Below are 15145 nucleotides of genomic sequence, written 5' to 3' on the forward strand. Positions count from 1 at the left end.
TTGAATGTAAATGTCTCACAAATTTAGAATTGGATCCCAACTCCTGATGTAAAAGATTTAAGCATGGATTTGCAAATCTTAAAATGCTCTGTTAAATACAGTATGTTATGCCTGTTGTTTCAGAAACTCTCAAGAAATATTTTGTTCTATACCTATCTCAGGAGAGGACATTTTAATTTGTGATTTATTTATGTTATCAAAAGTTGCAGATAGGGAGTGGCAGCACTGAGTTTGATGTGGGAAAGATCTGAGTTTAAATTCTGCCTATGGCACTACCTTTCTGATTTAATCTCAGCATTAAGGCAACTTCCGAAGTCTTTTAAGAATATCATAGACTTGCTGACTCTGCTTATGAATTCTCAAGTCCTTTACTATCATCATCATTTATATAGTGCCTATTATATATACTAAGCACTGTGCTAAGTGCTTTATAAATATAATTTCATTTTTTCACAACTATTGTGTGAGTACACATAGAATCATGCAGTCTTATTCACTGGACAAATTCATGATTTGTAGTATACCAAAATCATCATTTTATTTTTATGATGTCAATTCTAAAAAGAATTCAATCTAATTTTTTGCATCTAGTTTTTTCCAAATATAAAGAAAGTAGTAGTTTTTAAATCTTAAAGCTCTGAAGAATGAGTCATTGTGTAGAGGTCTGATTTTCAAATTCCATTAGAATTATTTGTTATTATTCTACAAAAAGTTCTAAAAGCCACCTATCTAGGTATGAGGGAAGAGAATCTTGATGGCCAGAGTGAGAGGAAAGTGACTCAAGCACTTGGAAGATGTTTTTTGGGAGCTGGGAGGTGGGGGAATCAAGGAAGAGTAGATACCCTTCTGTTAGGTCTAGTATTTCGAGGCTTTTTCTGTGGGGTATCCCTCTTCAAAGTGGGGCAATGAAGCAACAGGGTTTCCATTTACTTCCACACCTGTTCTTTGCATATCTTCTCAGAAGTGACCTGGGCCTTTGGCTGCTTGTCCACTCACCAACGGAATCTGTTGCAATGGAAAGAGTGATGGATTTGGAGTCAAAGGAACTGGTGTCACATCCACTTCACTAATATTAGTTATGTGGGCCTCATTCTCCCCCTACATAAAATAAGAGGGTTGACCTAGATTAGAACTGGACTCCAAGGCCCCTTTCAAACTATATCTTTGCTCCCTTTTTAGCAAGGATCAGTCGAAGAACCCCTGGTTCACTACTGCCAGGGTAGCCTGGGGAACGTGGGCTCAACAGAATTTTCTCTCCATCAATACCACCGATCTTGATGTGTCCTCTCCATCCTTTGGGCTCTAGGACTTCGTTCTTTCAGTTTCAAGGACCCCACTGCCGCTGACTTAAAAGCTGAGAATCAGACATGAACAAATGATTTTTGAGTCCTATTAGACCCTAGCAGTCTTTCTATTCTCACAACTGCTTGTCTCCGCTCCTTCCCTTGTGTGTTTCTGGGAAAATGAAGGTGATGGGGACGAGTGGGTTTCAAATGAGCGTTTGAAGATGGCCCTCACCTCGCCCCTACAAGTACAAAAGGCAAATATTTATTTTCAAAGATTGTTCCAGTCTTAGAGAGACTTTAAAACAAACAAAAACCTGAACATAAAACCTCAGGGATACATTTTTAAACAGCAGGGGCTGCTTTGAGTGGGGCGGGGCGTTTTTTCTAGTGTGGTGAAGAGAATGACTAGGAAATTCCCCCATGCTTAGCCCAGGAGCAAGAGAGATTTGACAGTCCCTCTTCCTCCCTCCCCATCGCTAATACATTAGCTAGTAATTGCCTGTTTGTCTAGCTGGCATTTACGACTTTTCCTTCTAGCATTGGTCTTTCCTTGCTGGACCCCCGAGTAGCTTTCTCCAGATGCAGGTATCTTCCTCTTCCCCGTTTTCTTTAAGTGCTGTCTTTCTTCATTTGAATGTAAAGTCTTTGAGGAAAGGGACTTCTCCCTTATATTTGTATCCCCAATAAGCGCTTATGCTGAATTATCTGTGTGGCTAAAATCCCTTCCCAGCCCCCGCTTGTCTCTCGCCTCCGAGATTCCTAAGGTGACAATTCTTTTCTTAGAGGAACAAGACCAATGGGCCCAAAAGGTTCTTTCCAAAATGATTCATTTTGTTACCATCCCTTCCCACCGCCAACCCCAACCCCTACCATTCGGCACGCAAATCCACAGAAAATATTACTCAGACAAGCCGCAGCCGCGGAATACCCGGGTGCCATATTTATTGGGTTGGGGGATTATTGCTTCCTAATAACTCTTAATTGTCCACTACTTTAAATAAATAAACGGAGTGATTCGATTATCTTGCATCAATCTGCCAATGCAAGTGAACACATGCAGGTTAGCAAGTTTCCCATTTCTAAACTAGACTGCTCCTTGCAGGAACCAAATCACCCAGAATCCTGAAGTCGGAGTCTCCTACGCCCCTAAAGGCAACACTGCTCTTTTCTGAGGTATAAAGAGAAGGCAATAGTCATAGTGTTGATGCATTTCGTCTAGCACTCGCTACTGCTCGCTTTGCTGGAGGAGGGGGAAGAGCCGGACCCTGCAGCCGGGGTCTCTAGTTTTAATTTTGGGTCGGAAGATTTGCATTTCTCCGAGAGGGGCGAGGGCAAGATATGGGGTAAAGCCTCTCTATTCAAAGACACCAGAAGCTGCAGCTTCCCCAGGCAGTCCTGAAGCTCCGCTTCCGGGTAATTGCTTATGTGCAGGTCCAGAGGTTTTCGATGTTTGAGTATGTGGTCTGCCAGCCCAAGACAACAGATGGCCAGGAGGGAAGGAGTATACCTGGTGAAGGTGTAATCGGCCAGGCTCAGCTGCGCCACCCCCTTGGCCAAGGCATAGGCGTCGGCGGCGTCACCGAGTTCTGCCTCCCGGGAAGCCACCCGAAAGTGGGTGAAGTGCTCCAAGAAGAAGGCGATGGTGGGCGCCTCGAGGCTGAAACGGAGCTTGTGAAGCACAATGCACTCCAGGTTGCAGAGCTGCTGGCTGGTGAAGGCGCCGCCGCACAGGGCCAGAAGCTGCTTTACCCGAGGCGGATGCACCTCCACCTGCATAAAGCACACGAAAAACACAGGTAGGTGGAGAGGGACAGGGCTGGAAAGGGGGCACACTGACTTCAAGGATCTGTACTTCTGCAAGGGAGAGAGGAGAACTGAAGCCCTTCTATTGCAAGTTCATGGGATGGGGGTGGTGATGGCAGGAATTCCGCACTTCCTTTCCCAGTGTCCAATCAAATCAGGAACCTCTCAGACTTGGTTAAACTTGCCTTGGGGGGGGAGGGGGGATAGTCGTGCCAAAGTCTTTCTAGGTTGGTGCTGTTATTCAGGAGGAAACTGAGGCAAATAGAGTTAAGCGATTTGCCCAGGGTCAGGCATCTAGGAGTGTTTAAGGTCGAATTTGAACTCAGATTTTTCAGACTCTAGACTTCGGCGTACTATCCACTGCGCCACCTTGCAACCCTTTAGACTCGGTAAGGGTCTTAGTTTAAGAATTTTAAGAGTTCTAATTTTATTGATCAATCCACCAGCATTCATTAAACTCCAGTTAAATGCTGGCCACTAGGGGAACAATTACAAAAGTGGGAAAGTCCCTGCCCTCGAGGAGTTAAAGTTCCATTAAAGTCTAACTAGATTCTAATTAGTCTAAACTCACTTTATCTAGTCTTCCTGAGAGAACGGATTCTGGGAAGGTAGTGCCCCAGTGTGGATCTGGTCCGCTAGAGTTCAGCACCAGTACCAGCATTTTAGTTACAGCACAACCCCCAGGACACTAGGAGGAGAATATGGGAAAGGAAACTGTCAGAACCATAAGAGGCCGTGGTGCCTCCCATACCTCCAATATTTTGCTCTTTTTTTCCCTTCTATGCTCCGCCCCTTTAACTTAAAACTCAAACCTGCGGACATTGCACTGGGTTCGTAGTCAGAAGGCAGTTTGAATACTGTCTCCTCACCTCTCATTAAGCTATCACCTAACCTTTCTTTTGCCCGTTTCCTTATGTCTAAAATGAATTGACAAAATTGTTGTGCAGAATGCATTGTAAACCTTGAAGTACTATATAAACTCGAGTTACTACTACTGAAGTTGCGATCTTTCCTCACTTAAGCACTATTCCTCCAGCTGGATAGTTTATAACTCGGTTGGACGATGCTTTCAGTACTTGAGGAGACTGGAGAGAGACTGGTGAAGTAGAGGTGGTGGTGGTATGGTGGACCTAACAATTTCTTTTCCTTGGGAAGAAAGGGTGGGAAAGTTGTATGACTGAAGAATAAGGCTGCGAGATAGGAGGGAAACTTAAAACACCAGCAATGTCGTTTTAAAGCAGCAGCTAGGTCTTGAAGAGGCCAGAATTCAGGTAAGGGATTCCCAATCTTACGGGTATTGGGACATCAGAAATTCTGGCTTGGACAAAGGTGGGCCAGCAGAGGTCTCGCGCTTTCTCCAAGAGCTCAGGAGGGTATGTAAGTAGGTACCTGTTTGCAAGCGATAAGCAGCGAGGTGACTCCCAGCAGCTGGAAGCAGTCGGCAGCCACCGGGGTGGTGCTGAGGAAGCGGTCCAAGATGTTCACAGTCAAGCACAGGGACTCGAAAGTGAAGCCGAATTGTCGGTGCACAGGGATCAACCAGCTGAGCAATTTACAACGGGATTCTGCTGTCACCTATTAGGAAACAGATCACGAAAATGACTCAAAGATCCTGGGAAATAGTTTGTGGAGAGGTTAGGAAGCTGCCTTCTCCTCTTGCAGGAAGGGACTAGAAAAAAATCCAGTAAATTTCCAGAACCGGTTAAATCACAATTTTAAATGTGCCTAGAGGTACAGAGCTATGGGGGAGAAAGAAATAAAGAAAAGAAATGATGGAGAACAGAAGATGTAAAGCTTCCTCGCTCCTCACGTCTCTTCTGCTTGGGCAATATCTTCACAGGAGTGCGGACTAGAGGGGAACCTGGGTGGGGTATTTTCGGAGAAATAAGACGTGAGTGGGCAAACAGAGGTCGATAAAGGACGTGTCTGGAGGCTTTACGTGAAGAGATGAAACTAAAAGAGGAAAGAGACTGTTCAGCAGAGAAGGGGAGAAAAGAAGTAAGGAGGAGAAGAGAGGAGAGAGAGAGAGCCCGCAGGACCGGAAGGGAGAGAGAAAACGCACTATATAGGAGAGAGGAGGGTAGAAAGTTAGACAGACAGAGACAGAGGGAGAGATAGAAACAGAGACAAAGACAGACACAGAGAGCGCGCACGGTGGAAGGGCTGGGGATGAGTGCGGGACTCCTCACTTGGGGCTGCTGGGCCAGGCACTCGCGCGGGTGGAATTGGCTCTCCAGTTCCTTGCGGAAGGTGTAGCAGCTCTGCCCGTAGTCTTGGAAAACCTGCATGTCCAGCTGGCTGCTCAGAAGTCCGGGATAGGCAGGCTGGCTGCAGCGCGGGGCCCGGGGAGCTGGACTCTGGGTGTCATTCGAGCCGGAGCCACAGCAGGAGCCGGAGCTGGAGCTAGAACTAGAAGGCGATTCGAACAGATCATATACCCCCGAGTCGCCCGAAAACGGACGCGGGAGCCGACGCGGGAGCTGGTGGAGCTGCAGGGACTGCTGCCTCCGGTATCTCGGGCTCTTACGCTTCTTCACCGGGGCGCGAGGGTTTTCGCTGCCGATAGGAGCCTCACGACAATCTAAGGGGCTGTCGGGACTCGGGGGGGTCGGGAAGCCGTGCAATATGGGGACCATAGTTCTACCAGCAGTGGATCTGCGATCCCTGGGAACTCGGAGGGAGCAAGGATCGCGCGCGCGCGCGCGTGCCAGAAGCTCTGACTGCAGCCAGCACACGATTAAGACCTTCCTTGCCCACTTCCCTCTAACCCCTACCTCCACCCCCTACCCCTCCCCTCTCAGTGGCTGAACCCAGGGCGCGGCGCGAGAGCCGCGTTTTCCCGGTTAAAGAACCGCTCCAGGGACTGAACAGTTGGCAGCGGCGCAAACACCGCCACTGAGCCCCGCGAAGGGAAAGCTACTAAGGGATGGAGGAGGGGAACGCCTCTGCCTACGCCGTGAGTAAACTTGAATTACATCAGGAGAGAGAGAGAGAGAGAGAGAGAGAGAGAGAGAGAGAGAGAGAGCGCGCCCTGGGATGCTGCTACCTAACATTGGAAGCTTTGGACCAAAACCTCGCCTGCAAGGAGAGGGCCAAAATCTGAACACCTTGACTTCGGTTGTGCGATGGGACCTGCTTATTACAAGGAAAAATACCGTTCCCTCTCTTCCTCCTCCTTGGCCAGTGTTTACACAGACGTGCATCTTATGAGTTAACATGGTTTACATTAGAATTATTATTTAATGTTGTAATATCCCAAATGAGGCTCCAGTTGGAAGCCATTTATTTGATTTTTTTCCCCCGCCCTATTAGTGGTTTGTTTGTTTACTGAAGAAAACAGTGACCTTACTAGATAAAGCTCTTCGAAGACAGTCCCCTTTTCCTCCTATCTCCTTATACATTATTTCTTTCCCAGAACTCTGCAATCCAGCTACACTGGCCTAATTGCTACTCCTCAGCCAAGATGCTCCATCTCTTGTCTTCATATTTTTTGCACTGATCATCTCTTCCTTCTAACCCCTACCCCCAGTCCATGCCAGTAACGCTCACCTTTCTCATTTCTGACTTCCTTCAAGACTCGGCTCCAAACACTCCCAGGTCCTTCAATTGATCTTTATGTTACATAGACCCCAAAACCTTCACCTCCTCAGTTACCAGGAAGACCAGAGAATTCAAGTTCTGGCTAGGACAGACTCTCTGGGTGAGCTTTGGAGCAAGCTAACCTCTGTGTGCTTAGAAATTCTCCTAAGATCACAAGTTGCAGAGATGATGCCGAGTCACATTGGAAGAGAGGGTCCGTTTGGGGGTTCCAATGCCAATGAAATCACAGGCGTAGTCCTTACCAGCCAAGTCATCTGCTTACTAATATTAGTAAGTATTAGTATACTATAGTATACTAGAAATATTTTATATATTAGTATTAGTATACTATAGTATACTAGAGGTATTTTATATATTAGTAAGTATTAGTATACTATAGTATACTAGAGGTATTTTATATATTAGTAAGTATTAGTATATTATAGTATACTAGAGGTATTTTTGATCCCTCTATCTTTATTCAAATGATGAATAAAAATGTAAAAAGAGCAAAAGGTCAAGTACAGATCCCCAAGGTACTCCACTGGAAACCTGCCACATTGACAGTAAATCAATAGTACTCTGGATCCAATCAGCCAACAATTGGGAATCCATCTGATTAGATTATTATCTAATCTATGTCTTGGTTCTTGACAAAGATACTGGAGTGGTTTGCCATTTCTCCTCCAGCTCATTTTACAGATGGGTAAACTGAGGCAGAGTTAAGTGACTTGCCCAGTTTGACACAACTAGGAATTGTCTGAAGCCAGATTTGAATTCAAGAAGGTGAGTCTTCCTATCTCCAGGCCTAATGCTCTTTCCACTGTACCTATTTTTTTCATTTACTTGTTTGGTAATCTGGTCAGAAAAGAAAATGAGTTTAATCTGGTATGATCTAGTCTTGATTGAGCCACATTGGCTCTTTGTAATCTCTGATTCTCTTTCTAGATATTTGCCAACTATTTCTTTAATGATCCTTTCCAGGAGTGAAAGTCAAGCTCACTTGTCTATATTTTTTAGACTCAATTTTCTTCCATTAAAAAAAAAAAAAAATGAGGACAACTGGTCTTCTCAGATCTCATGGTATCCCTTTTGTCTCTTAAATAGCCCAACAATGGCTCAGCAAACCTGTCTTTGGGTCCTTTCACTATCTGAAAATATAGTTTATCTGGGCTAACTGACTTGAATTTATCAATGGCACCAATATACTTTCTTAATATCTCCTTATCTACTTTGTGTATGAACAACAGTTATTTTTGTTCATTAAAGTCCAGCTCTGTGAGGACAGTAACAGTCTTTTGACTCTTTTTGTACCCCTATTATTTAGCAAAACGCTTAGCATATAGTAATAAATGTACTTAATAAATGTAGAATGATTGAGTGATTCACTGCCATTTTCTAGTGTAAAGCTCATTCTTGTACAGAAAAAAAATCTTGTACAGAAACGAATTAAAACTGAGTAACTTTGTTTTCTCTCTACTTTTAGTTATCAATGTCTTATGCATTCCAAGCAAAGGTCCTATCCCTCCTTTGATCATTCTTTTTCTCCCAACATAGCTTTTAATATTTCCAAACACCATTTTTTCTTGTCATTTGCTTGACAACCTCAGCTCATCCAGAGCTTTAATAACAATAGTTAATATTTATATGGTGTTTACTGTGTACTAGATGCTTTATAATTATTTCATTTGAACTTCACAACAACCCTAGAAGATAGATGCTATTATCATTTCCATTTTACAGATGAGGAAACTGAAATTAAATGACTTTTACTGAGAGTCACCCATCTAGTAAAAAGTATCTGAGGCTATATTTTTCCTCAGGGCTTCCTGACTCCAGGCCCAGTATTTTATCTACTGGACCACCTAAATTCAACACTCCTGACTCTGTATAAGACCATCCCACAAATATTCATCCTGTTACCAGACCTTTTTTTCAGCTTTTTGTACATTTCTTTTAAAAATTTAATTTAGTTTCTCTACCTAATAAATGGAAGTCTTATATACATGCAAGAATGAAAAGCTTTAAAAATCAACTAAATACTAAATGGTAGCTCAAATAACAAATAAAAATAACTTAATTTTATTAAAGTTATGGATAATAATGAGATTAATTCCAAAATCTTGGAATAATAAAAAGACAAAGAATAGATTAATGATTGGGAAGGCAATGAAAAAGAATAGAAAACCAACAGGTTAATAAAAAAAACTTCAATTAAACACCAAAATAAAACCTTGAAAATTAAAAGAGAATATTTTAAAAATGGAAACAAACAAGTTATTTAATAAATAGGACTAGGAGATATCTTTAAAAGACCAATAAAAAAAACTGTTAATTAGTTAACTTGATTAAAAAGAAGCAAAAGGAAAACCAATTTACCAGTATTAAAAATGAAAAATTAGAATTCACAACAAATGATCAATAAAGTATTATTAGAAACTATTTTGCCCTGCTATATGCCAATAAAACCAACAATTTAAATAAATAAATATTTACAAAAACACGAAATATCCAAATTAGCAGAATAAGAAATGGAGAATTTAAATAACTTGATTTCAGAGGAAGAAATTGAACATGCCATAAAGGAACTTCGAAATAAAAACCTACAGAACCAAATAAACTCACAAATGAATTGATCAAATATTCAAAGAATTAATACTATGATGATATGAATTGTCCACAAAAATAGCAAAAAAGAAAGAAAGAAAGAAAGAAAGAAAGAAAGAAAGAAAGAAAGAAAGAAAGAAAGAAAGAAAGAGAAAGAAAAGAAAAGAAAAAGGGTGGATGGAGAGGAGATGGTATCAAATTTTTTTTGCAATGCAAAGTTGGCTTTATTAAAAAGAATGAAAGATTTGCTTAGTACTAGTAAAACTACAGAATTAATAAACTATATTGGTAAAAAAATTAAACAAAAACATATGATCATTTCAATAGATGCATAAAAACCTTTTGACAAAATATGATACTTGTTTCTATTAAAAAAAAAAAAACACTAGCACACATAGGAATTATAGACGTTGACTCACCACAAAAAATGGCATATACTTAAAAGCCAGAATTATTATATGTTATAGAAATAAACTAGAATGCTTTTACTCATTGTCATCACTTCTATTTGACTTAGTACTAGAATTTCTGGCTATCACAATAAAAGAAACAAGCAAAAAAGGAATTGAGGAAATAAATATAGGTAAAGACAAAACAAAATTATCATTTTTTGGTAAATGATATGATAATGTGCTTGAATCTGATAAAGGACAGATCACAGTTCAAAATCACACACACACACATACACACACACACATACACACACACCAACGAAGGAATTAGTCTTGCTTGACTATTCATATTTGCTAAAAAGGATTTTTTTTCTTTTTTTCCCAATGGGATGAAGAGTGGAAGGAAAAGAAAAGAGATTTCTATTAATTTTAAAATGTTTTATATAGAGAGAATTGGGGGCACCATAGATATATAATGTTATATGTACTTTCAAATTAGGCATTGTTAGTTTTGTTTAATGTTTTTCTTTTGGTACAAGAGAGTACTCTTAGAATGGAATTAATTTAAAAATACTTGTAATATAAAAGCAAAACGTCAATAAAATGTCAATTTATCAACACTTGTCAAATATGTAAATAAAAAATCAATACTTATTTATGATAAAAGAAGAATAACAACAAACTTAAAAAGTATAGATCTTTTGTATGTCATAAAATGTATTTCTACAAAACCCAAGCATCATATGCAATGAGGGGAAGGTTTTTCAATAAATACAGGAATAAAGTATGGATATCCATTATTATTTGACATAGTTCTGGAAATGCTAGGAATAGCTATAGTCCAAAAAATAAAAGAAATTACAGGCATAAATATAGGCAAAGAGAAGTTAAACTTTACCTTTTTGTTAATGACACCATGATTTACTTTAGAAAAAAAACAGGGAATCGGCAAAGATAATAATTGATACAATAACGTCAGCAAAGTTGTAGGTTACAAAATAACTCCTTAAAAATCAACAGCATTTTGCATAATAATAACAAAACCCCAAAAACAATAATAAAAAGGGAAATCCCATTACAAATAACTACAAAATGCAAACAATGGGGGTGATTCATGTACTGATGCACACAAATACAAGTATAAAGTGCTCCCTAAAGAAACAAAGAATAATTTAAATAAAGTCAATGCTTATGATTTAACTTATTACAAATATAATATACAATTCTCTGACAATAGAATTATATATTATAATATGATATATAAATATAATCACAATGGTATATTAATACAATGACATCATGTGACAATGTAATAGATAATGCTATATAATAACATACTGTTATACTAATAATCTATCACATTTATAATATAATTATAATAAAAATAATGGAAAAATGTCAATACTACCAAAGTTAATTTTAAAACTGTACTTTAAACTATCAAAAGAATACTTTCTGTAATTTGATAAAATATCAACAAAATTCACTGGAGGCATAGAAGATCAAAAATATTAAGGGAAATAATGAAATGAGATAAGGACAAAAGAGAAATAGTACCTGAAAAACTCAAACTATATTAAAACCATTAGTCATCAAAGCCATGTCGTTGATCTGGGCATATTAGACAAGGGAGAATCAGATACAACTGAATTCAGTAACTAATGTTTAATAAACTGGAAATTATAAAAAGTCCCCTATTTGATAAAAACTTCTGAGAAAACTAGAAAACAATCTGGAGGAAATTATCCTTAGACTAGCCTCTTATACCATATTCTATAACATTCTAAAGAATATTTTGTAAAAATTTAGAAGAGAATCTGATCATATATCTTTCACAGCTTTGGACAGATGATGTATTCTTCAGAAAGCAAGGCATTGAAACAATCACAAGGAATGAAATGGATGAATTTGATTATATTAAACTGGAAAGCTTCAAGGCAAACAATATTAACACATTATGATAAGAAAGGAAACAGTCAAATGTGGGGAGGAAATCTTTATATCAAATTTCTCTAACAAAGATTTGCCCTCCAAAATGTTAAAATAATGCTCTGGAGGAAGTCTTTACATGCTTGGGGAAGAAATTCCTTTAACACATCAATAGATTTGAAGTCTGTCAGTTTCCCTTAACTTTATTTAGCCCATCTACTGGAAACAGTTTTACCAGGGGTAGTTACTGTGTGTGCTATGAGTCCATAGAAAAGGTGAGATGTGAGTTCCAATGGACACCAAAAGTAAAAGAGGGACCCTGGAAAAGTAACTAAGTAGCCTTCAGACCAGAGGTGATAGTACTCCCTGAATAACAATACAGCATTGTCCAATACATAAATGGTCAAAGAATATGGATAAAAAGTTCTCAAAAGAATTGCAAACTATAGACAATCATATAAAAGGATGCTCCAAATCACTAGCAACAGGAGAAATGCAAATCAAAACAACCTTAAAGTTTCATCTCATACCCTGCAAATTAGCAAAGTTAACAAAAGTTAGTAATGGTCAATGTTGAAAGTATTTTGGGAAGATTGGGAGAGCAGTAGAGATGTAAGTCAGTACAACATTTTGGAAATTAATTTGTAATTATTTAAAGTAACTAAAATGTCTATACCCTTTGACTCAGAGACTCCATTAACAGACTTATACTCCAAGATTATCACTGATAAGAAGACTAAAATATTTATAGTAGTAGCTTTTGTGGTTTTCAAAAAATTGAAAACAAAATAGATGCCTATTGATTAAGGAATAGTTAAACTTATTGTGATTCATCAATTTAATGAATTATCAAGATGCTGTAAGAAATTATGAAAATGATAAATACAGAGAATCATGAGAGATTCACATGAAGTAATGCTAAATGTAATAAATTGAGCCAAGAAGGCAATATACATTATAACTACAACAGTGGAAACAAAGAAACATAAAACATAAGAAACATAAAACAATCAAAAGTGAATGTTTTTAAATTACAATACATACATATATATAATATATATATATATATCTACACACACACACACACACACACACACACACACACATATATATATATATATATATATATATATATATATTATATATGTTTACCTTGAGCCATACCACCTGAAGGCCAAGTATTTTATATTTCATCCCTTCCCTAGGGCTCTTCAGTACCTTTAAGGGGGTTTGGGGTGTTTAGTCTTTTTCACGGACTCCAACCCTCCCTACAAATGTACCCAGTTTTAGAGGTCCTCTATATGTCAGTTCCATTTAACACTTAATCCTCAGATTAAGTGTAATAGTTTTTTGTTTTTCAAAATACATATAAAGATAGTTTTCAACATTCACTCTTGTAAAACCTTGTGTTCCAAATTTTCCTCCTTCTTTCCCCACCTCTCTCCTCCCCTAAACAGCAAGTAATCCAAAATAGGTTAAATCTGTGCAATTCTTCTAAACATATTTACACATTTATTTTGCTGCACAAGAAAAATCAGATCAAAAAGGAAAAAAAATGATAAAGAAAAACAAACAATAATAACAACAAAAGTGAAAATGATGAGGGTTGTGGTCCCTTTAAGAAACTAGATTGATTTATTCCTTTCTGATTCCCAACCCCATAATATCAATTCTGGAAACTAGGACCTTTGATTCACAAATTCTGGTCAAAAGCATCCCTTTGAATTCCAATAGAAGATCTGCGCCTGTCCCAGCCTCAACTGGGATCTGAGCCAACTTGGGCTCTCCCAGCCCCCATTATAATGATCTTCTCAGGTTTCCCAACCCCCACCAAGCAAACTCTAGCCCTCACTGAAACCCAGGGAGGAGCCAACTTTGGATTCCTCCCACAGGCCCCTTTATCTAAATCTCATGATAAAAGAGCCAAACTAAAATCCTCTCTTTGCAGGTAATCAAAACATGTCAGCACCATTCCTGGCATTAAGGACTCTGTGTCCACTGGAACCCTGTTTCCGGTGCCCTCCTCTCTTTATCCTCACCTATTTCCTTTTTTTTTTTTTAAATTATAACGTTTTATTGACAGAACCCATGCCAGGGTAATTTTTTACATTATCCCCTGCACTCACTTCTGTTCCGATTTTTCCCCTCCCTCCCTTCACCCCCTCCCCCAGATGGCAAGCAGTCCTATAGATGTTAAATAGGTCACAATAGCTATATGTGCACACACAAATATATGTGTGCAGAACCGAACAGTTCTCTTGTTGCACAGGAAGAATTGGATTCAGAAGGTAAAAATAATCTGGGAAGAAAAACAAAAATGCAAATAGTTTACATTCATTTCCCAGTGTTCTTTCTTTGGGTGTAGCTGCTTCTATCCATCATTGATCAATTGAAACTGAGTTAGATTTTATCTTTGTCAAAGAAATCCACTTCTATCAGAATACATCCTCATACAGTATTGTTGTTGAAGTATATAATGATCTCCTGGTTCTGCTCATTTCACTCAGCATCAGTTCATGTAAGTCTCTCCAAGCCTCTCTGTATTCCTCCTGCTGGTCATTTCTTACAGAACAATAATATTCCATAACATTCATATACCACAATTTACCCAACCATGCTCCAATTGATGGGCATCCATTCATTTTCTAGTTTCTAGCCACTACAAACAGGGCTGCCACAAACATTTTGGCACATACAGGTCCCTTTCCCTTCTTTAGTATCTCTTTGCGCTCACCTATTTCCTTAACTAGACTTTAATCTTACTTCCAAACTCCATAATAAACCTCTTTTATCAATTTAGGTTTTTGGGTCTGTAAATTCCTTTACAGGGGACTCTCGGGTTGCTACTAGACCTCATTTAACTCCATATCCTTGAGCCAAATCCAAAGAGGTTGCAGGGGAGCCCTATTTGACTCCCTGTACCCCAAACCTGCCACTAGACCTCAATTAAACCCTAATTTCATTTAGGTACCCCATATCTAGACCTCATCAAAAATACTATGTTGTGATCCACACTCAGTCCCCATAATCCTTTCTCTGGATACAGATGGCTCTCTCCATCACAATTCTATTGGAATTGTCCTGAATCACCTCATGGTTGAAAAAAGCCAAATCCATCAGAGTTGATTATCACATAATCTTCTTGTTACTGTGTACAATGTTCTCTTGGTTCTACTCACTTCATTTAGCATCAGTTCACATAAGTCTCCCCAGGCCTCTCTGAAATCTGTAATCTCCAGGCCAGCCAATGGTTTCTTATAGAACAATAATATTATATTCATATATCATAACTTACTCAGCCAGTCCCCAACTGATGGGTATTCACTCAGTTTCTAATTTCTAGCCACTACAAAAAGGGCTGCCACAAACATTTTTGCACATGTGGGTCCTTTTCCCTTTTTTATGATCTCTTTGGGATACAGACAGAATAGAGACACTGCTGGATCAAAGGATATACACAGCTTGATGGCCCTTTGGGCATAGTTCCAAATTGTTCTCCAGAATGGTTGAATTAGTTCACAACTCCATCAATAATGTGTTGTTTTTCCA

General features: G+C 39.0%; 1 protein-coding gene across 1 annotated transcript; it reads right to left on the reverse strand.

Moving 5' to 3' along the window:
* Positions 1–2219: 2219 nt before the first annotated feature.
* CCNO (cyclin O) lies at positions 2220–5770 on the reverse strand. Its single transcript, XM_031949232.1, has 3 exons — positions 5279–5770; positions 4479–4664; positions 2220–3056 (listed from the first exon to the last, which is right to left on the reverse strand). Exons 1-3 carry the CDS (start codon positions 5723–5725, stop codon positions 2502–2504), a joined length of 1188 nt encoding a protein of 395 aa, XP_031805092.1. The 5' UTR covers positions 5726–5770; the 3' UTR covers positions 2220–2501.
* Between the last annotated feature and the right edge of the window lie 9375 nt (positions 5771–15145).

The sequence above is a fragment of the Sarcophilus harrisii genome, chromosome 1 (genome assembly GCF_902635505.1).
Source record: "Sarcophilus harrisii chromosome 1, mSarHar1.11, whole genome shotgun sequence".
NCBI classification, from domain to species: domain Eukaryota; kingdom Metazoa; phylum Chordata; class Mammalia; order Dasyuromorphia; family Dasyuridae; genus Sarcophilus; species Sarcophilus harrisii.